This window comes from Plasmodium relictum, assembly GCF_900005765.1.
Source record: "Plasmodium relictum strain SGS1 genome assembly, chromosome: 6".
NCBI lineage: Eukaryota > Apicomplexa > Aconoidasida > Haemosporida > Plasmodiidae > Plasmodium > Plasmodium relictum.
Window position 1 is genome coordinate 511,759 of NC_041684.1, and position 24,582 is coordinate 536,340.

Here is a 24,582-nt window from a genome sequence, read left to right on the forward strand (position 1 = left end):
TATATATATATATATATAAAATTATTATTGAAAATAAACATAAGATGATTGAGGAATGTGTTTAAAATAATTTACTTTTAATATGTACATAAAAATACTATATACAGAAATAAGATCCAATTTTTTATTACTATCATTTTTTAAATTAACATAGTAAATATTATCAAAAATATCATCTGAATGTAAATTATTACTAATATTAATGTAATTTTTATGAATTAATTTATATTTTTTCTCTATATTGTTACAATTATCAATTATAAGAAAAACACCCTTTGATTTCTTTAATAAATTTAACATTTTATCATCTTCAGAACACATTTTTTTATAATTTATATAAAAATCACTATTGCTATTATATTTTAATAATAATATTTTGTTTTCCTTTGTATATTCATATATTTCATTTAAATTTGAGCTTTTATATGGGATATCTAATAAATAACCAGAAGACGCACGTAAAGTTAATGGATGAAAAAAATCAATATCATAAATATTTTTTATGTCATTATTTTTGTAACTGTTTTTTTTTTTTCTTTTTTTACTTAAATCATCAATATTAAATATGCATTGCCATTTTAACAAAAAGCAACTTCTTATTAGAGTTCCTATATCTCCATTACATAAGTATTCTAAACTTTCTTCTTCTTTATATGATATCTCTTCATTTTTATTTTTGACATTATTTTTTTTTTTGTCTATGTCCTCATTTTCATGAAATACGTTAATTTCATTAAAATCTGTACTATTTGTTCCCAAATTCTTATTTTTTATATTGCTTGTATCTTTTTTATTTTTAATATAATGATAATTAATTCTTAAATTACTATCTAAAAGCTCTTGTTTAACTTCTTTTTTTTCTTTCTTTTTATCTTCATAATTAACGTTGTAAAAACAGAATGCTAAAAAGGGAAAACCGACATTATCAAAATGAAATTTATGAGATATTTCAGCTAATACTCCATTTTTAAAAGAATAGAGAAAAGATAACTTCTTTAGTAATTTATTCGATAGCAATATAAAATTATCAAAAGAATGAAAATCTTTTAAGTTGTTGATACTATTTGTATAAATTCTAGTAATATGATTCTTTTGTCTCTCTAGTATGATTTTTTTATTTGTTAACAAAATTTTTTCTTGTTTTTCTCTATAATTCATATCAGTAGCTAACTTATATAAATGAATAAAAATAGGATGATTTTGTGATTTTATTATTTTTACTTTTTTAGAAGAAAAAAAAATTTTATAGAAATGATCATCCTTCTTTTTTTCATTTAATATTAGTTTATTACCTTTATGGTTTACTAAAATATTATTTATGTTTTTATCTAAGGTGCAATCAATAATGCCATTTTCTTTTTTTATTATAGGTAACTTTTCTTTTCTTGAATTTCTTTTATCTAATTCACTGGAAAAGCTATTATTTTGCTTTGAACAAATTAACTCATTGTTTTTTTTATTTTCATTAGAATTTTTAATAGGAATTAATTTTTTCTTTCTAATGATTATTTCATTTTTTGTTAATGTATAATTTTCACTTTTACTTATTTCCATGTCCTCTGCATTATCACAATTTACTTCAGTATTGTATATTTTACGTTCCTTTTCTTTTATTTGTATGTTGTTTTCATTTATTGTAATATTTTCTTCAGTAATTTTTTTTTTTTTACCATCTTTTTTTTTTTCTTCATTTAATTTATGTTCATCTACAATTTTATTAAATATGACATTAGTTAATTTATCATTTTCTCTTGTGTCATTTAAGAGATTTTCTTTAAAATAATGAACTTTTTTATCAAATGAAAAATGCTCTTTTTCACTATTATTATCTTCAATTTTTTTACTTTCCTTTTTTTCGTTTCTTTCAAAAGAAGAAAAAAAAAATATGCATCTATTATATTTCCAATACAACAATCTATTAATTGAAATGGTATAATAACTTACCTTTATTTTGTAAAGCATTCTTATATATATGCGGCTATATATTTTTTTTTAATTTTGATACTTTTAAACAAATATGCGTTTTAACCTTTTCAGTATTATACTATTAGGTCTAACAAACTAAAGCTTTTCGAACATTTTTTTTTTATTTCTTTTTGAATAATATATGCTTTTATGTTGATTAAAAATGGAAGAAGTTAAAAATATATATATGTATTTCAATTTAAAACTTTTTTTTTTTTTTTTAAACAGTGAAATAATTATTAAGGAAAGAAAATTAATTTTTGTTTTATTTATAATTAAAAAAGGAAAATTTATTATTTTTTTATATTTATTTTTTTAATATTTTTGAAGCATTTTTAATTTAATAGAAGTTATTGGACATATTTTACTTATTTTTATTTCTGACAGGTTTATGTATATATAAATTATAGAAAGAAATGATAAAAGATAAAAATTATTTTTTATCTAGTACTTTTCTATTATATGTAAATTCATAAAATTTATAAGCTCATGGATTTATCTGAATGTTTATATATTAATACACGAATATACAAAATAATTTTTCAGTATTCTTTATTTTATAAAGAATTAAAACAAATTTATATTTATGGATTATCTCTAAAGCAATATCTCATAGTAATTAATGTATTTATATTTTTATTTTATTAACTATATATTTGTGAAGAATAATACAATGGTTGATATTCTTTTTTTTTAAAAAAGAAAGCACAAAAAAAAAAAAGAAAAAAAGCATATAATAAAAATTTAGTATGCCATAACAAACAATTTTTACGGACATATATATATATAACATAATCACAATAGAAAAAAAAAAAAAAAAATTAATGTAATGGGCAAAAACAAAACTTTTGTATATTATTGGATGCCATAAATTTATTATTAATTGAATCATTTTTGTTTAATTCTAACTGTTTTATATCTCCCTTTTTACTTATATTCATGATGTTAGATTCTTTTTGATAAATAATTTTATTAGAGTTTTTATTCATTGACATATTGCAATATGAAAATGTTTTACCTAGTTTATAATAATCATATTTTACCATAATTAATATAATAATAATTATTATTATGTAAATTAAAGAAATTAAAAGAAAAGAGTAAGCTAATTCAAAAGTACTGTTCCCAATTATTCTTAATGAAACTAGCTGAAAAGATTTCTTAGCATTCCATTCTTTAGATGGCCAAGTGTTTTGAGTGAATGTTAATTTATAATTATATCCAGCTTTTAAATCTTCATTAATGACACCATAAGGTTTTATAAATGATGAAGTCAATGGCGAATGAGTCCAGTTTTTATATTCTGGAGAAAAACTATTTATCCATACCTTATAATTAGAAAAATTGCTATGTTTTTTAATATATGCAAAGAAATCATAATGATCAAGAACAGCTAATTTATCAATATGAAATTTATTCGAATTTAAAGATAAATCAACTTGATCATTAAAAATAGATGCTGCTACCAAACCACATGGAAATATTATTTGTTTTTTCTCTTCATCACTTAAATTAGCATCACATTTTTTATTTTTCTTTTCATCATTTTCTATTTTATCCTTTTTATCTATATAAATATTTATCTCCGGGAGAGTTTGAATATTATTTATACATCTGAAATTATATAAGTCTTCTAATGTTTTTATATATTTACATTTACATTCTCTAAGAAGGGAATGAGATTCATCTGATAGAAAGTTTTTATAATTAACATAAAAATTAGATATTCTATAATATACATAAACTGGCTTTTTCATATCTTTTTTAATTCCAAAAATTTTAAATTCATCACCTAAATCGTAATCAATATTATATTCAGTGACATTACTTGATTCATAATAAATATAAAAACCTATTAATACAAATATAAATGATAATATTAATAAAATAACTAAACATGCTTTCCATGTATATACATAATGAAATCTATTAAATTTTTTAAGGCGTTGTTGTTTTAATGAATATGTAAATTCATTATATCTCAATTCATTAAAAATGGAATTTTTTTTTGTTAATATTGTATCGCTTTTTTTTCTTTCATTCATATTTATATTTATATGATCAATCTTATTCAATTTCTTATCTATTTCTTCCTTTTTCTTTTTAATATCTGATATTCCTTCTTTAAATGATACATTTTTAAGTTTTTTATTATGTTTCTTATTTTTATATTCATCATCCATCACATTACCATGAATAGGAAAACCTATAAGATTTCTCTTTTTAACAAATTTAGAAATTTCCTCACATGCATCATAATTAACTGATATTAAAGAAAAGTCTTTTTCATCTGAAGAATCCTCTACCATTTTATTTATCTATTAGAAAAGGTAATGTGTCAAACAATCGTACGTATTATAAGACGTAGCAAATTCATTAAAAGAATAAATAAACTAAAAAATAATAAATACTAATTATAATTATAATAATGTATTAACACATAATATAACAATATTGAATATGATAATATCTGTAATCAAATATTAAAAAAAAAAAAAAGTAATGTAGTTGATGATTATGTCATAATTATATACAAATAAAATCAAAAATCTCATATAAAAATATAAATTTCATATATTTAAAAAATATATAGAGAGAGGAGGAGAAATAAAAATATAGATTAAATAATAATTATTAACATGGTATAATTTTTAGTAATTGTCTAAATAAAATATATAAATATAAATATAAATAAATAAATAAATAAATAAATAAATAAATAAATAAATAAATAAATAAAATATATATATAAGTATAAAAAGGTGAAATAATTTCTAATTAATAGTTCTTATTTTTTTTCTTATATAAATTAATATGATAAATTTAGTAAAGGATGGATATAAATATTTTAAAAATATATACTATAAAAATTAAAATAATTAGAATAAACTTTTTTTCATAATATTTTTTTAAATAAATTTTTATATTAAAAGAATTTAAATTATTCATTTATGAATGAGTAAATCTTAAAAAAAAAAAAAAGCAAATAAATACAAAATTAAAAAAAAAATAAAAAAAAAAAATTTAAATTACCTTCTAAATAAAGAAAAATATAGTTATATATATATATAGACAAAAGATCAATATTAAAAAATATATATTTAATAAAATTTCAAAATATTTTAGTTCTAGTTTTACATAAAAAAAAAAGTAAAAAAAATTTTCACTAAATTTTTTGCATCAGATAAATTGACGTTAATTGAAAGATAATTTTTTTTTCTTTAATTTGTGTGTATTAATAAATAAAAATATATCAATTATTCTTAAAATAAATATACAAAAGTATTCTTAAGATATTATAATTTTAAATTTAGCAAAAAATTATTTAATTATATGTTAATTAAAAAATTACATTTTGAATTTTATTCAAAATTTTACTATTTTTTACTACTAAAATTTATTTTTTTTTTTTAATAATATTTATAAGTTTATTTTTCTTCACAACTATTCAAGGCTTCTAATTTTTAAATATTGTATAAGAATATATTTTTTCTTTTATAAATTTTTTTTTTTTAACATTATTTTTGCCTTAATTTCAAATTTTCGATAAAATTAATGAAATTATAATTTCACTTTTATTTAAATTTTTTTTTTTTAGGGAAATAATATTGAAATAATTCACTTAATGATATTTAAGAAATTTTTTTATTAATATTATGATTTATTAATTGGATATTCAAAGACTTGGATAAAAGTAATGAATATCTAAGTTAATAAAGAGCAAATTTAGGACTCTTATAATTTTGTATTATAGATTTTATTTATAATACAAAATTAATTAAATCACTAAAATTTTAAAAATCTATAAAAGCTCAAAAAAAAATAAAGCAATCCACTTGCTAACCTTTTCCATTCAAAATTCTTTTTTTTAAATTCTCTTTTTCTCAAAAAAAAATTATAAAAAAAAATATTTTTTTTTTTAAAACATGCCAAAAAAATAATAAAAAAAATAAAGAAAAATAAAAAAATTAAAAAAAAAGATATAATATAATTATAACTGAGATGTGTCTTAAAAAATATAATGAGACACACTAAGTTAGTCAAGGTTCTAATAGCTTATTTTTTTTTTTTTTTAGCATGCAATATTTTCCTAAAGAAAACATAATTATTTAAATTTTAAATAATTAAAATGCATATTAATTAAGGGAAATGGATTTATTCTTTGACCAACTCTACACCACCTAGATAAGGTAACTACGTTACTTTATTTCGTTGTTCTTTATCCCACTTTACAATATCCAAACCTTTTTGTATATCTTTATATATCTTTCCACATTTTCCTTTAACTACTATCTCAGGTATAACATTAGTTTTTCCATAAATATCAAAATGACTCTTAGGCTCTAACAAGCTAATAGGTATGGACTTTCTTTTATCCTTGTCAACAATATGTATTAAGTTCTTTAGCTGATTCTCATATATTTCTCTAGTTTTATGACTTAACAACTTAACTTTTGCTAAAGGAATCTGTATCTCTTTACCTCTATAATATATAGGTATAGCTTGTAAGACATTATCATTAACCTTTGTAACTCTATAAGGAAAAGATCAATAAGGTTTATATTGATAATTTCTACTGTAGTGTTCTAATTGTTTTCTTTCATAATCGGACAATTCATATGAAATGATATCTCCTACATTAATGTCTCTTATAATTTTCATTTTCTCATCAATTTTATTTAAATCTTTATATATCTTTTTCCAACGATCTTTTAAATGAAGAATTCTTACTTCTGATGACGTTTCAGACATTATTCTAGAGAAACTTGGGCATATACAATCAATTCCAAACATAGTAAAGTATGGAGTTTAACCAATTGAACCATGAGGAGGTGTATTATTATAAATTAATACAACATCTCCTACTATATCTTCGAAAGATACATCCATCTTTTGTATATAAAGTTTTAAGTATATAATCTAGGTTTTTATGAGAACTTTCATTTATACCATTTCATTGTGGATAATGAGAACTAGTGTAAAACAATTTTATTTGTAACTTATTAATAACATAATTTTGAAATTCCTGATTCATGTATATAGAACCTCGATCAGTATGTATACTATTAGGGCAACCAATATAAGGAACCCAATTATCTTTTAACATCCTAATGGCATCTATAGTAGTAGGAAGCTTATCTATTACATTAGTTACCATAAAACGTGAGAAATGATCAATTGCTAATTGTATATAATATTCTTTCCCTTTCCATTTTCTTGGTCCTACTATGTCTAATGAAAGTATACCAAATAGATTCGGTTTTGATAATGATTGATTTAGATCGGGTTTAAACTTTTTATTACGCATTACTTGGCAAACTAAGCAATTTGTAACATATTCTTCAATATCTATACTAATATTAGGCTACCAGAAATGTTTTTGAACTTTCTTAAGTGTTTTATTAGCTTCACAATGTCTCGAAAATTTACTATTGTGAAACCAATACATTATGTGAACTCTATATTTCTCAGGTATATATAATCTCCCTGTTTTATAATGTACAGAAATTCATCCTTCCATATCACATTTCTTGGTGTTTCTTTATTATCCATCTTAACAGCTTCAGCTATTTCTTGTACTGATGGCATGACATATGGATCTTCATTTTCCTCAAATGGTTTATAACACTGCAATATCATGTAATTGGGACTTTCAATATCATCTTCTACAGACCTAGTGATCCAATAGGCTAAGCTATTTTTAACCCTATCAATATGCTTAAATTCTAAATTTAATTCAGATAGCCTCAATTTCCATCGATGTAGTTTCCCTGAGTTAATTGACTCTAATCCTGTTAAACCTTTACAGTTTGTTTTAATTAAAGTTTTGGATCCTTTTATATAATAGTCAAAAGTTTCACATGCTATTACTATAGCAAATAATTCTTTCTCTATAGTACTCCCTCTCCTTTGTACATCATTCAACTTTCTAGAAGTAAAATGAATAAATTTATTAAATCCAGTCTTTTCATCTACTTATACTAAAACAGAACCTATAGCACAGTCAGATACATCTGTATAAATGATATAAGGTTTTCCAGGTTCAGGGAATGACAATGATGTAATTTCAGCCATTTTTCTCTTAATCTGTTCAAATATTTGAAAATGTTCTTTAGTCCATACAAACTTTTTCTTTTTAGATGTCAATGGAACTAATATAGATGTTCAGAGAGATTTATAATATAATTTCTATAATAATTAACAGTTCCTAAGAAAGATCTTAATTGCTTCTTCGTTTTTGGCTTTGTAGCTTCCGTGATAGTATTTATTCTGTCTGGTGAAGGTTTTATCCTTTGATAATCGATTATTTGTCCTAAATAGGTTATAGAAGTTTTAAATAATTCACATTTTTCTACATTTATTCCTAGATTATTTTCAATGAGTAGTGCAATTACTTTCTTCCATATTCTAAAATGTTCAAAAATTGTTTTTGTTAATATGATGATGCCATCTATATATACAACTATACATTTTTCTCGAATTAAATCCATAAAAATATTTTCCATTATCCTTTGAAATTGTGTAGGACTAGTTTTCAAACCAAAAGGTAATACATTAAAAACAAATGTTCCACGTTGAGGTACTATAAAACCAGTATAAGATTTACTATCCTCATCTAATGCTATATTCCAAAATCCATTTTTAAGATCTATTTTAGAAAACCATTTAGCTCCGTAAAATATTTGAAATATATGTTTTATATGTGGTATAGTACGCACATCATCTACAATAAGTTTATTTAGATAACGGTAATCTATAGCAACTCTAAAATCACCATCTCTCTTTTTAACTAATACTATTGGTGAAGCCCAAGTTGTATAATCAACTTTAGTTATTACGCCTAATTGTAACATTTCATCAATTTTTTTATGTAACTCAGCTAACATTTCTTCGCTCAATGGTCTTAGTCTAAATCTTTTAGGTTTTCCTTTTACATCAATTGAGATTTTGTATTTATTAGTGGTTCCTAAAATTTTATTTCTCCATAATACTGAAATAGACTCAAGTTCTTTATGTAATTTATCCTTATATTCCTCTGAAATTAAATCAGTCCTATCAACTAAACATTGAATAATAAGTTGGTCAGTATCTCTCGTTTCTTCAGTCTGTTCCATCTTTACTCTCATAAAATAATGAATAACAGTTTTCTGTTCTGTAATACAAAATCCTAAATCATGCATAGCATCAGAGCTTATCCATATAAGAGGTTTCTTTGATGGTACTATTGCAAATTTCACTTTGGCTTGTCTTTTAGTAGATTGTGCCTCTACTATGACCTCTTCAGACATTTTCTCCTTTGATTTACCTGCTACTCCACTAACCTTAAAAGAATGAACATTAGGATCAAATTTTATTTCTAATTTACTAGACATATCTTCAGATATTGTACATAAATCAGCTCCAGAGTAAAGTAATACTTCTATAATTTTCCCATTTATCTTAACAATTTGATTACTCTTTTTATTATGTTCTTTACGACTTTCATCACTTTGAACTCTATTAACAGACATCTCTTTCTCTTCTCTTTCATTTTCTGAATCATCTTCTTCTCCGTTCTCTTCCTTTTCAGAATTTTCCAAACTCAACTTATTAATTCTATTTTTCTTCTTAAAAAGTTTTTCTTCTTCATTGCGTAATTTATCTCTATGATATTTTTCTTTAGCTCTTTCTCTTTGCTTTGTACGCTCAGCTGATAACTTTTCTAAATACTTCTTAAACATATCTATTTTCTTCAAATCAGTTTCATTTTAAAAAATTTTGAAGACATGATCATATATTTTATCTATTATCATACCTTTTATTTCATTTTCTTTATCTCTCATAACTTTATTTGGACATACTGCTTTTAAATGTCCTATAATATGACAATTATCACATCTCTTTTTACTATGTTCACAATCTCTCTTTAAATGACCATTTTCACCACAACAATAACACTTATTAGTCTTTCTATTTGAAACTTTTCTATGTTCAGTCTCATGTCCACGTTTTAATGCAAATACACCAATATATTGGTTCATTCTTTAGATTCAGGAACCTTTATATCCAATACATAATATATAGCTTCTTTAAGAGTCATATTCTTAGGTATGTTTTGAGGTATCAACATTAAATAATTCTCAGGGGCACGTAACCTAAAACATTTCCACAAATAATTTGCGGAAAAACAATTTATCTCTTTGAAACATAAACAGATATTAGAATATATCATGCAGTCTTTGATAAATAAATCTATTGCATCTTTTATACTTAATTCTTTGTTAGATGTACAGAATTTTTTTAATTGAGCAACCATAATGTCATTATATTTAAATATATGTTAAGCTAGTTTAATCTTCAGTTCTAACATACTATTTACTTCAATATTGGTACTTAATTCATAAAAGTTTTATAAATGAGTTCTTGATAATAATGATTCCAATATCATACATACCTGAATTTTAGTTAACTCCAATATTTTTACTCTTCCTTCAAACTTTTCAAACCAAATAATGTAGTTCTCTAAATTCTCCTCATCCAGTTTTCCCATTTCTTCTACTAAATTAACTTTAGTAGAATCCTGATTAGAAATTTCTTCAAAAACATAAGATCTGCTAAATCTGTAATTTCCTCAAGTAACTCCAAACCAAACCTTTTAATATCTTCTTCCATAATTGAAAATAAAAAAAATATTTTTTTTTTTCAAATAAAAAAATTTTTTCCGTGGGCTTCGAATCCTGCTTTGGACATCAATTGATTTATTAATTGGATATTCAAAGACTCGGATAAAAGTAATGAATATACAAGTTAATAAAGAGCAAAATTTAGGACTCCTTTATAATTTTGTATTATAGATTTTATTTATAATACAAAATTAATTAAATCACTAAAATTTTAAAAATCTATAAAAGTTCAAAAAAAAATAAAAGCAATCCACTTGCTAACCTTTTCCATTCAAAATTCTTTTTTTCAAATTCTCTTTTTCTCAAAAAAAAATTATAAAAAAAAAAGATATAATATAATTATAGCAGAGATATGTCTTAAAAAAAAAATATAATGAGACACACTAAGTTAGTCAAGGTTTTAATAGCTTATTTTTTTTTTTTTTTTAGCATGCAATATTTTCCTAAAGAAAACATAATTATTTAAATTTTAAATAATTAAAATGCATATTAATTAAGGGAAATGGATTTATTCATTGACCATATTACAAAAAAAATTGAAAAGATAAATGTATATTTTAAAAATTAAATAATATTTTTTATAATGAAAAAAAAAAAAATTTTTGTTCTTTCAAAGTATAAATTTTTTAATTGTAAAAAGTATTACAAAATATATGTTTAGAAGTTACGAAAATAATGATATACTAATTATTCTTTTTTTTTTCTATTTTTCTTATAAAGTGGTATGACATATGAAGATTCTTCATCTAGAAATATTTTTTTTTGTTCTTTATAATACATACTATAATCATTTAAAAAGTTATGTTTCAACAAGATTTTACTATGTTTTTTTTTTTTCAAAAAATCTGTTCTATTTAAATTAAAACATTTTTTTTTTTGTTTTGTTTTTTCCCCTAAAAAATATAGTTGCAAACTAGAAAGTAATAAAAAACATGAATTATATACACTATATTTAATACTCCAATTTTCTAAATCTTTATCTGATTCCTTTTTTTTATCTTTTTCTTTATTATTTTCTTTATTTTCCATAATATTCATATTGAATAAATTAAAATAGTAAGGAATATTAATATAGAAAAACCTGAAATATAAAAAAAAAGTTCATTTTTTTTTCTATATTATATTTTTTTTTTATATTAAAAATAGGGAAAAGTGAATATTTACTTAAATTTTCACAAAAAAAAAAAAAAAATAAAGTCCACTATGTTTCATTAAAATAAAGAAATGTATCTGATTTTATTTTTTAATAAATTTTTACAATTTCTTATTCCTTAACTAAAAAGAAAGTGAAAAAAAAGAAAAAAAAAAATAAAGAGACAAACATTAATTATAATATAAAATACATAAAATTAGAATAAAAAAAAAAAAAGAAATAGCAATCGAAAGTATTGTATTGGTAACACAAAAAATAAAAAATAAAATGTAATGTATGTAATAAAAAAGTAAAAATAAGTGGAGAAATTTTTTTAAATTTATTTTTAAAGATACCATTAAAAAATACCTTTAAAATAGTAGTGCATTTAAAAATCACTAATTTTAGTAAACAGTTTTCTTTTAAAAATGTCTCAATATATTCCCCTTGAAATTTTCTTTCAAATAAATAAATAAGACTTTATAATTTATTCTTATAATTATTTTCATTATTTCTATGTTTTTTTTTTTACATATTTTTTTATATATTTTTTTCACATTATTTTTTTTTAAGAATTTTATTTTAACATATATTATTTAAAAAGTTAAATAAAAAAAAAAATACTTAAAAATAAAAATAAACACAAGCAAATAATATAAAATAAAAACAAAATAAAATAAAAATAGAATAAAAATAAAATAAAACAAATAAAATAAAAATAAAATAAAACAAAATAATATAAAAAAAAAAATTGCTTTTATTTTCTATGAAAATGACTGTTTTACACAAAGATATAGATTTTTTAAAAAAAGATGAACTAAACATAAATTTAAAAAGTTTAGATAAAAAAGAAAGATATAAGATATGGAAAAGAATACCTAAATGCGAACTACACTGCCATTTAGATTTATGTTTTTCTTTAGAATTTTTTTTGAGGTGCGTTCGTAAATATAATTTGCAACCAGATTTAACAGATGACGAAGTTGTTGAATATTATTTATTTAAAGAGAGGGGAAAATCACTAAGTGAATTTATTGAAAGGTCAAGGAGAGTTACTGATATTTTTATAAATTATGATGTCATAAAAGAAATAGCTAAAGAAGCTGTATTTAATAAATATAAAGAAGGTGTAATTTTAATTGAATTTCGTTATTCTCCTTCATATATTGCATATAAACATAGTTTATGTATTGACTTAATTCATAAATCAATAGTTGAGGGTATAACTGAAGCAGTGGAAGAATTAAATCATAAGATTCATGTTGGTTTGATATGTATTGGGGAAACAGGAATTTCAGAAGAAAGTTTAAGAAAGGCTGCTGACTTTTGCATAAAAAATAAAAAAGATTTTATTGGATTTGATCATGCAGGACATGAACGTGATTTAAAACCTTATAAAGAAATTTACGATAATGTAAGAGAAAATGGTATATCCTTAACTATTCATGCAGGAGAAGATATAACTTTACCTAATTTAAATACAATTTATTCAGCAATTGAAGTATTAAAAGCAAAAAGATTAGGACATGGAATAAGAGTTATTGAATCAGAAGATTTAGTGAATTTAGTAAAAGAAAATGATATCTTATTAGAAGTTTGCCCGATATCTAACTTATTATTAAATAATGTTAAGTCAATGGACACACATCCCATAAGAAGATTATATGAAGCTGGAGTAAAAGTTTCAGTAAATTCTGATGACCCTGGGATGTTTCTAACAGAACTCGTTGATGAATACGAGGAGCTATACATAAACTTAAATTTTAATTTAGAAGATTTTATGAAAATGAACTTATGGGCATTGGAAAAATCTTTTATCAAATCAGAGATAAAAGACAAATTGAAGAAGTTGTATTTTTTCTAAAAATACTTATGTAAATGTGTACACATATATATATATATATATATATGCATTAAAACTAAATATAATTAAAATGCTTATATATATTGAAAAGATTATATTTTAATTAAAAATATATAAGTTATAAAGGTTTTAAATGTATATATATATTTATATAATATATGTTTATAATTTTCCATGGTTGGAGTTTTAAGAATTTTTTACTATATATATTGAACAAATTAAACATTAATATATATATGAGTACTTTATAGATTAGATAAAATTTTTTTTTATATTTTAAAATTAAAAATAAAGTATTTGTAATTTTATGAATGAAAATCCTTATTTTAGTATTTTTATAAGTATTATTTAATGAGATAAAAATAAATTATAAGTTTCAGTGCTAAAAAAAAATAAATGAAAAATAAACTTCAACTTTTTTATTATTTTACATAAAATAAAAATAATTAAAAAATAAATATTAAAAAATTAAGTATATATATAAAAGATAATAAAAAAATAAACCATAACAAATAATAAAAGAATATAGAAAATTTAAGAAGAGCATTTTTTTTTTAAATGCACATGTATTTCTTCTTATTATTCAAACTATAAAACAACAAAAAAAGAAAAAAAAAACTAAAAAGAAAAATAAAATAGACAAAAATAACTAAACAAAATATTTGTATAGTTATAAAATGATTATTAAATAAAATAAAAAAATATGAAAAATAGGAAATTTATAATAATAAAAACTTTGTAAATATATATTATGAATAATATTAATTTAAACAACAGTTTTTTTATAAATTTTATTAAAGATTTAAAAATAAATTAAATATACATTTTTGATAATTTTAAGTATTCATATGATTAATATGTTGCGTTTGTAAAAAAATATCAGTAAAGTTATTTAAACTTAATGAGAATACAAAATTGATAAAAAAATTTTACAAAAAATAGGCCATATGATTTTTTTATATTTCTGATTTTTAAAGACATCGGAAACTTTTTTTAAAAAAATTCATTTCATAATTTTTATAAGACTTTTTAATTCAATAATCTTTTCTTTTTTTATCATGAAGAGGTTATTTCGTATTAATTTTTCTTATGTAATTCTCTCTCTCTATATATATATACCTCTAATTTATCATAAGAATTAGGCATTTTTGAATAATAAAATGTTCCTTTTATAAACAGTTCTTATTCTTATTGAATTTCCTATTTTTTTTTTTTCTTTATATATCTTTCTTAGTACATTTTTTGTAACTTTTTATAGCAAGTTCAAATTTCTTCTTTTTAAATTTGTTGAACATTTTCTTTTATTGATGTACTCTTAAAATACATTATTTGTTTCAATATCTTCAAAAAATATATCTTTCTCTGTTTTCTTTTTTTTTGATTGACGAGATTTAGTACTACTTTTTGCTCTAGACATATATCTTAACTCTTTTTTATTTTTCAATAAATTATATGAGTCTTTATTCATTAATCTTTTATTCAATTTATGGGATTTTTTTTTCAATCTAGAAAAACCTCTACAACTTTTATAACAAGTAGGACAACTATATTTATGTTTTTTTGTTTTTTTCCTAGAAAAAAAATGAAATTGTAGTCTTTCAGGGAACGTATACTTGTAGACAACAAATAACAATATAATTATTAAAAAAGGAATAACTGTGAATGATACAATGAACCAATGATTCTTATTTGATTTTTCTTGAGAATATACGTAATTTTTAGTTATGAGTATATCTTCAGGATATATTTTTTTACTAAATAAAATTTGAGTATTCCATTCATTGTAATAATGAATTCTATGCTCAAATAAAGAAAACATTTTTTTAGCTGAATAAATTTTTGTTCTATTTTCTAATGGTATAGAAGTAAAATTATGAAATGCTATCTGAATTAATTTTTTTCCTGGTTGTATTAATTTTTCTACTGATTCCACTTCCCTTTTGTTTATTCTAGAACCGAAATAATGTGTTCGTCTTCTTGTATTATTTTGAGAACCATTAAATGATTCTCCTAATACTTCAATTAATTTTTCACTAATTAATTTAATATCATCAAATTGAAACCCTTCTAATGATCTAGAGTTTACAGGATTTTTTAAAAGATCAATTATTTTTTTTTTTAATAAAGCATATTTATTTTCTGGTAATATATTTACCATTATAATAAAAATAACTGTTTGATCTTCCATTAATTCTATTTGATTTTTTTTAAATTCTTCTATTTTTTTTCTTTCTTCAATATGATCTTCTAAAGAGTTGTATTTTAAATTATTGAACATATTAGAAGGTTCATCATTAGTATTAGTTACCGAATCATCAATAACAGAATTATTTCGATTAAATTCATCGTATGTAAATATATCATTCCAGCTATTCCCTTTCATATAAATGACTTTTTTTAATAGCATGACTACTTTAGAATAATAATTTGATCCAAAATGTAGGAAAGAATTTAAGAATAATTCATATTCTATTAAGTTTAAAATTTTACCATTTTCAAGAGGAGTATTATTTTTAATATTCCCTATTTCAATTTGAATTATTAAATTACTATTTGTTAATAAGGAAGTGCATTTTTTTAAATGAATTCCTGACAAAAATAATCCAAAATCATAGAAACGCAAGACTTCTTTACTATTTTTATCAGAAAACAAATAGCCATTTACAGTTAAAGTAAGAGATTTTTCCATTTCCAAATTCATTATATTCTCATCACTTTTATAAGCATTGTTATAGTTTAAATTTTTTAAGTAGTCTTTTACACTTTTTTTTATTACATCAAAAAGAGATTGATTAATGACACGTATAAATTTTCCATGACCTCCTGTTTTTAATAAATTTATTAAACCTACAGCATTTTTTATATTTAAAACAATTATTTCACTTCTTACATTTTTTAAGACAGATATTTTCTCTAAACTACTTAGGTAAATTCTATTTTCCCTTACTAAACCAATATCTTTACTTAATTTAATTAAATGTGAATTATTGTTATCATAACAATGTTCTATTTGAGAAAACATTTTAAATAAATATTTTGAATGCGATGCGTAATTCATTGCATATATAGCACAATCAATACATGTTATTTTTAATGATCTTTTCGGAATCATAGCTAAAACAGATAATGTACAATTATTTGAAGTTAAATGTTCACAATTTTTTTCCTTGTACCAGCATTCATCATAAATTAAATTTAACCAGGTAAAATATTTTTTATTTTCTTTTTTAATATCTGTCAAAATGTTCTTAAGCTATAAAAAAGAAAAAAAAATGTGGATATACATGTATATATATAAGAAAATATAGGATTAAGAATTAAGTAGTAAAAATATTCTTTTATATCTCCAACAAAAAATTATACAATGTTCAATACAATATTTTTTTATATTAATTTCATATAATTTATATAAATAATGAGAACTACTAAATCATATAAAAAATATATGTTAAATATTTTATACCCCTATGACAATATATTTTATATCTTGGATGAAATATTCTTTTTCTTCATTTTTAAATTCAGTTTTGGAAATTTCTTCATTAAAAACATATATGGTAGCATCAATTACTTTTTCATACTTTAGTTTTTGTGAAAATTTTTCTAAAAAATAGGGAATTTCTAGCTGCACTAATAAAAAAAAGGCTAATAAAGTATTATCGTCTAATTTATCCATTGTATCGATATATTTAACAGCACAATTTATGTCAATCTAAAATTAAAAATAAAAATAGATATATATATATAATTATTAGTAAATAAGTAAATACAAAAATAAAAATTTGTGTTATTTCATATTTGGTAAATATCATATATATTAATTTTAATTCAAAAATATATTATTTGGAAAAAAAAAAAAATATAGATAAGACAATTTTTCTCAAATAATGAAATATTTGTAGACATCAATAAGAAATAATATTTTAAAATTTTTTCATTCATTTTTCCTTTTTGCATTAAGTCTTATTATAAATAGAAAAACAAAAGCTTCCTTCCAAATTAGAAGTGTATTATGATATATACATGTATATAATTTTTTTATTTACTTTATGAAATGACCAAATTATATAATATAAAATTATAGCATTTTTGAAAATATAAAATATCATCATTTTTTTTTTTAATAGAGTCCTATCCATTTAATTTTATATTTACAAACAATGTTCATGATATTATTATTGTGTTAAAATATATATTAATATGTGTATTATATGTAATCATGCATGACCTTTATTCCTGTGTGATTTGTAATTTTGCATATATACATATATATATAAAGAACTTTATGATTTATAACTTCACATCAATTTAAAGAAAATAATAAAAAAACTTAAAAACTCCCATAATTTTATTTTTTTCTCAATGAAATATATTTATAAGTAACTTTTAATTTCCTTTGCTATTTTTTTCTATGTATTAAATTTTTTTTTTTTTTAATAACATATTGCATGTAGAACAAATCTATGGAAGATTAATTTAAATTTTTACACTTAATTTCATATTAAATCAAATTGTTGATCTTTAAATATATTTCTTTTTTTTTTTTATCTTTTTGATGTATACTTATAAAATATACATCTGAGTAATAATAAAAAAAAAAAAAAAAAAAAATTAAAAAAAGAGATCATTATACATTATTTAAAATTTTATGACAAAAAGAATAATATATGTCATAATTTTTATTATATACTATATTAAAAACAAAAAAAGAAAAGTATAAAATAAAAATAATAAAATAAAATAGATATCAATATAAATAATATATTATATAAAAGAAATTTAAAAAATACAAAAACAAAAATATGCCTCAATTTTAAAATTTAATAGAAAATTATGTTTTTCTCAAAACACGAAAAAAAAAATTAATATATTAATATCCCCTCCTAGTAAATAAAAACGAAATATTTAATAATGCATCCTTAAAATTTTAAAATAATTTTCTATATTATTTTGATTGTAATTTATATAATAATTTTACTTCTATATTTCCTTTAATTCTTTCCTTTTTTTTTTTAGACTGACACAAGTTGCATTTACATTAAATATTGTTTTGCATTTTTAAAAATTCACTATGATTCTCTTTATCTCTCTTTTTTTTTTACTTTTTCTAGGTATTTATTAATAATATACAATATAAACAGTCATTCAATTTTTAAGAAAAATTTTGAGCTTATAGCGAAAGATGTATTTTGGGTTCGTTTTTTGTTTTTTCTATTTCTTTTTGAATTTTATAGAACTTTAATTCCTTTAATTTATTTTTTATATCCTCTGCACTTATATTTGGGAAATGGTCTAAATTTTTTCCTAATGGTTCTTTTTCTCTTAATTTTTTAACATATTCAATTTTTTTTTTTATATCATTTCCAAATTTTAACCAATCTAACCATACAATGCGTCTAATATTCCATCCTAAATCATATAAAATCCTATGCTGTAATTTTACACTTTCTGTATATTGATTAGTTGATGTATAAAAGCAGGTAGGGCCATCAACAAACCAACAGTTTCTTTTTTCATTAATTTCACCAATGTCAATAAAGTAACATCCCCATAAAAAAGTGTTTCTATGACTAATGCCCAATTTGGCTAGACAGTCAGAAACTTCCCACTGAAATTCAGATGGTTTTCTAGAAATTTCTGGAATTCTTCTCATACTTAATCTAACATAAAAACTTTTTACTTTATTTGACAAAGAATCCCATACATGAGGAAATAATACCCTTACTGCAACTGCAGATTTATATGCATTCTTATAATGCTGTGGCCTTGCACATATAAACATATTGCTGAATCTTGTTAATATATATTTTTTGACTTCATCATCGTATAAATTAATTAATGTAACATCATTTATTACATTTCGAAAATCTTGTGCAAATATTATTTCCAATTTATTTATCATATTTTTATTCACATGACTTTTAAAATTTTTGTCATGAATACTTAGTTTTGCGATAGATGTATTTATCTTAATTAAATCTTTTGTTCTAATATCATCAGATTTACTTATAACAGTTTTGCAAAATTCCTTGAAAAACTCTTCCTTTCTTATTAATACTCTATTTAGAGACCATGCTACACACATCAAGGGATGACTATAAAAACTATCCAAATTATTTTGTATTGACGTTAAAAATTTATCATAAAATTCGGTGTTTAAAAATTTGCTTTTACCCATTCCATAAAAAATATAACCAATTTGTTGAGGAGTTAAAGTTTCAGAAATTTCTAAAATTCTTTTACTGTATCCTCTCCATAATTCATAATCATGTTTTCTTAATGTTGCTGCTTTTTGAACACACGCAGAAATGTATTGACCATCCATTAGTTCTACATTGCTTGTTAAACATACATTCATAGGTAACCAATATTCTCGAGTTCTTTGTTGGGCCCATGAACGAAATCTTTTGTGCATACGCTTTGCCTTATATTTTATTCTACTTTCTCTTCTTATAGCATTAATAATAACTCTTTCTCTTGGCCTTATTAGTCCCATTTTTTCTTATAATTTTAAAATAAAAAAATATTATCTAGTACTAAAATTTGGAATTCAAAAAAAAAAAAAAAAAAAAATCAGAAAATATAATATTAAAGTCAAATGCTAATGCCTATACACCCCTGATATTGTAAATAAGATCATTTCATAGAAATTATATTTAGTAAGGAAAAAAAAAATATATAGCATTTGAGTAAATATATATGTTTAGCACATATATACAATGCTATAACATTTTTTTTTTAAATATCATAGTAATCAAAACAATTTTTTTACATTATTTTGTAAAATTATCATTTTGATTATATTATTATTATTACATTAATTTTTTATTCGTAATGATATATCATATTTGAGAATATTTGTTAAAATGGAATTTTTTTTTCTGCTGTTATTACTCTATATTTTCGAAAGATAAAAAGAATTTTACATAATTATGTAATTATATTGTAAATTTTTTCTATATATTTATTTTTCTTTCTTTTTTTAAGTATAATCTTTCTTTTAAATATTTTAAAGGAAAATTTCACATGAAAAAAAAGTATATTTAAGTCACATAAACTAAATAAATATTTTAGCAAATATATATAATATATATAATTAATAAATTTTATTTATTCTGTAACTTATTTTTTTATTTTTGGATCATTATTTCCTCAATATATTTTTATAAATATCATTAAAAATGACAATTTTCTTTTTTTTTTCTTTTCATTTCTTTTCCTTTTTTTTTTTTTTTTTTTTCTCTTCTCCATTTTTTTTTTATTTTATCTTTATATATATAAAAATTAAGATTTTTTTTTAAAATAACATGTTTTTAATTCTAATAATCCAAAGACTTACAAAAAAATTAAATATTTTTTTAAACCTCAAATATATTATTTCAATGTTTTATTTTATTTTATTATTGCTATTTTTTTTTTTAATAGTAAATATTATAAATTATTTATAAAAATATATGGAAATGAAAAATTATATTTATTCATAAAAAAAGTTGAATGTATTTTTAAAATGTATTATTTTATAGTAACATAATATTTTCTCTTAAAATGAGATATCAAAACTATTTCATCGAATATATTATATTACAATAAAATACTACCTTCTCAATAGTAAGAATTATAAAACTGATTTTTGTAAAATTTTTTAAAAATTTTTTTTTACACAACGTATAATAAGAAGAAAAGAAATTGTTATATCATAAAAGTTGAAGTCTATATATATATTTTATTTTTTTTTTTTGAAGCTAAATATTAATAAAAGTTATTTTTGTTATATCTATTTTCTTTTTTCTAAATAATAAATTAAGATGCCATAAAAAGAAAATATTTCTCCTCTTGATTTTTTATTTATATCGTAATTTAACAAATATTATGATTACTTATTTTTTTATTATGTGTTATTTATTTTTTTTTTTCTTCATTTTTTTAAATAGGTTAAAAAATTATTTTCTTATGTATGAATATATTTGTATTTATTCATTTTTACTATATTAAAATATTATAACTATTTTATTATTTATTTATATTTTTAAAAAATATGAATATCCATATTTATGTGTCTTATTTTAATATAATTTTAAATATTCATTTTTTATTGTAAGTATATATAGTGATAAATAAAAATCGTATAAATATTTATATGTATATATCAACAATTTCTTGATAAACTATATTAATGTTTTATATAAAACTAGGAAATAATAAAAGAAAAAAAGTAATAATAAAACATTTTATTTTAGCAAATACTTTTTATTTAAAAAATTATAGTATGTACAAAAATTTATTATCTTAAAAGCAATAACAAGTTATTTACTTTATTTCTCAAGAGTAGTTAAAAAAGACTATTTATGTCCAATCTTTATTAAAAAGTAATTTTTTTTAAATAATCATTAAATAGCAAACATTTTATTTTTCATTAGAAAAAAATATTATTTTTTTATCTAATAAGTTATATGCACTCTATATATATATATATATATATATATTGTATATATATAAAATATACATATATTTGATTTTAATTATTATGTATCGTCCTTTTAAAAATTATTTTTTTATTCGGAGAATACGTATTTTCTCTCGACCATATGAATTATTTTCCTTTATTTTAAAAAGTAAATGTGAAGATAATACATAAAATAAAATTAGTATGGCAATACAATACCAATTTTTTTTTATTGTATGTTCAATAAAAAGATTCATTATATGTTAATAAAAAAAAAAAAAATAAATAATAATATAAATATTCAAGTGAAAAAAAAAGGAAAATTAAATACAAAATTATTAAAAATAATTAAAATAAATATAATTTTGAAGTAATTTTTTTAGAAAATATAATTCGTAGCATGCAATAGTTACCATATTTGCACATGTTAACCTTAAAATGAATTTGTTAAATATTTTTTAATTGTGTATTTTTAAATTACATAAGTTTCCATTTTCTTTTTTTTTTTTTCGGAACTTTTGCAATTTCTATCATTATTAATATTAAAAAAAAAAAAATATTAAATTAATGTATATTTTCATTTTTCTAAATAACCCTTTTTTTAATTTTTTTGTTTTTCTGTATTATTTTAATCCAAGAAATGTTTGTCTTTTTTTTTAAGTTTGCATGTTATTTTGTATTCCAATTATTTTCGATTTTTTAATATAATTTTGAATCTTACAATTTTTTTTTTTTTATTCGCTTAGTTACCATATACTTTTTTTTTTGTGTAACTATTTGTGTAAAATGTATTATTTAAGATAATATATTTTTTTTAGATTTTTACTTGTTTTTGTATTATGTAATTTGATTTAGATCTTTTAAGTTTCTTTTCAATTTTTTTATTTGTTTTGTTTATTTCTGTATTATTTTTTTTAGTTTTTTTGTTTATTTCTGTATTATAATTTTTTTTAGTTTTTTTGTTTATTTCTGTATTGTAGTTTTTTTTTGTTTTTTTATTTGTTTTGTTTATTTTAGTTTTGTTCAATTTTTTGTTTTCATTTGTTTTATTATTATATAGGTTTTTTTTTGTATATCCTAATATTTATTTGTTTTTATTTTTTCATTTTATTTTTGTTTATTGTTTTTTGTTTTTTTGTTATTTTATATATTTTTTTTTTTTTGTTATTTTGTATCTTTTTTTATGTTGTTTTATATTTTTCTTTTTTTTTGTGTTATTTTGTATTTTTTTTTCTGTTTTTCTTTTTTTTTGGTTCTATACTTTTTTTGACTTTTTGTTAATTTTTTTTCTTTCCTTTTTTGGTATTTTTTTTTGTCAAATATATACTATTTCTTTTTTGTCTAATTTCTTTTTTTATATGTTTATTTAGATTTTGTCTTATTTCTTGTTTCTTTTAGTACAATTTTTTTTTTTAAATGTATTTGTCTGTTTTTTAAATTATCCTTTGTAGATATTTAAAGCCCTTTGTATTTGGACTTTTTTTGCGAATTTTTTTCAAATATACTTTTTTTTTGTTTGAATGTATTGAAAAATAATTTCATACAAGAAATTTTTAGTTACATTTATTTGTTTTTATATTTATTTTATTTTATTTTTTTATTTTTTTTTTAAATGGATTTTTGTAATTCGTCATATTTTATGTAAGAGTATTCTTTGTTAAAAGTTTAAAAAGCTTATTTAAAAAAAAAGTTCTATGTTTTTTATTTTAATGCTCTTACGTATTTATAATTTCTTATGAAAGAATTGTGTTTATATATATTTATATTAATTTAACAGTTCTTGATAAATTTTTAAAATAAGAATATGAAATTTATGATGACATATTTGTGAGAACAAATATTATAATAGATATATTTTATTTTTTATTTTTTTTTTAGTTAAATATAAATTCTTAATATTTTTTTTATATGAAATTGCATAAGTATAATTTTCCATATTTTTTCAATAAAAAAAATATGTATATATATAGTATCGACATTTTGTATTATATATTTTTTTTTTATTAATTTATATTAATAAAAATAAATAAATAGAAGTAAAATAGAAAATAGTATTAGAAAAACAATTATCAAAATATACATATTTTTTTTAAAAAAACAATTTTGTTTTTCATTAAATTATTTTTATATATATATTTAATGCGAATATATATATTTGTAAATGTAGACAGAGAAAAAAAAACGGAGACACTATTTTATTTTTTTTTTTTGAATTAAATTTATATACAGGAAGTATATATAAAAAACATTAGTAGTAAAAATAAAAAAAAAAAAAAATAGTAAAATCTTAAAAATAATGAAACTCATATATTAATATAAAATATTTAGAGCAATTTGTTTTATATGCAAATACTTTTCTTACAGATATATATATATATGCAATTTTAAAAGAGAAATTAAAATTATGAATATATTTAAATTTTATGAATATATACGATTAAGTATTTTAAGGTGTATGCATTTTCTTTTTTTTTTTTTATTCATAGTTATTTTAATTATATGAGATATTCGAGTT

At 19.7% G+C, this 24,582-nt stretch overlaps 6 protein-coding genes across 6 annotated transcripts, besides 1 other annotated feature; 1 reads left to right on the forward strand and 5 right to left on the reverse strand.

Annotated features, from left to right (window-relative positions):
• Nucleotides 1–24: 24 nt before the first annotated feature.
• On the reverse strand, nucleotides 25–1,962 carry PRELSG_0613000 (conserved Plasmodium protein, unknown function; the record flags this gene model as incomplete). Its single annotated transcript, XM_028675589.1, has 1 exon — nucleotides 25–1,962. One exon carries the CDS (start codon nucleotides 1,960–1,962, stop codon nucleotides 25–27), a length of 1,938 nt encoding a protein of 645 aa, XP_028532163.1.
• An 824-nt stretch (nucleotides 1,963–2,786) lies between these two features.
• PRELSG_0613100 (conserved Plasmodium protein, unknown function) lies at nucleotides 2,787–4,274 on the reverse strand (the record flags this gene model as incomplete). The annotated part of the gene is made up of 1 exon (XM_028675591.1): nucleotides 2,787–4,274. One exon carries the CDS (start codon nucleotides 4,272–4,274, stop codon nucleotides 2,787–2,789), a length of 1,488 nt encoding a protein of 495 aa, XP_028532164.1.
• Nucleotides 4,275–5,616: 1,342 nt separating this feature from the next.
• Nucleotides 5,617–10,960: a repeat region.
• Nucleotides 10,961–11,315: 355 nt separating this feature from the next.
• On the reverse strand, nucleotides 11,316–11,666 carry PRELSG_0613200 (conserved Plasmodium protein, unknown function; the record flags this gene model as incomplete). Its single annotated transcript, XM_028675592.1, has 1 exon — nucleotides 11,316–11,666. The coding sequence occupies one exon, from the start codon at nucleotides 11,664–11,666 to the stop codon at nucleotides 11,316–11,318; it is 351 nt and encodes a 116-aa protein (XP_028532165.1).
• An 860-nt stretch (nucleotides 11,667–12,526) lies between these two features.
• ADA (adenosine deaminase, putative) lies at nucleotides 12,527–13,624 on the forward strand (the record flags this gene model as incomplete). The annotated part of the gene is made up of 1 exon (XM_028675593.1): nucleotides 12,527–13,624. One exon carries the CDS (start codon nucleotides 12,527–12,529, stop codon nucleotides 13,622–13,624), a length of 1,098 nt encoding a protein of 365 aa, XP_028532166.1.
• Nucleotides 13,625–14,939: 1,315 nt separating this feature from the next.
• Nucleotides 14,940–17,736, reverse strand: PRELSG_0613400 (conserved Plasmodium protein, unknown function; the record flags this gene model as incomplete). The annotated part of the gene is made up of 3 exons (XM_028675594.1): nucleotides 14,940–16,877; nucleotides 17,088–17,336; nucleotides 17,671–17,736. The coding sequence occupies 3 exons, from the start codon at nucleotides 17,734–17,736 to the stop codon at nucleotides 14,940–14,942; spliced, it is 2,253 nt and encodes a 750-aa protein (XP_028532167.1).
• A 1,058-nt stretch (nucleotides 17,737–18,794) lies between these two features.
• On the reverse strand, nucleotides 18,795–20,120 carry PRELSG_0613500 (RAP protein, putative; the record flags this gene model as incomplete). Its single annotated transcript, XM_028675595.1, has 1 exon — nucleotides 18,795–20,120. The coding sequence occupies one exon, from the start codon at nucleotides 20,118–20,120 to the stop codon at nucleotides 18,795–18,797; it is 1,326 nt and encodes a 441-aa protein (XP_028532168.1).
• Nucleotides 20,121–24,582: the final 4,462 nt, after the last annotated feature.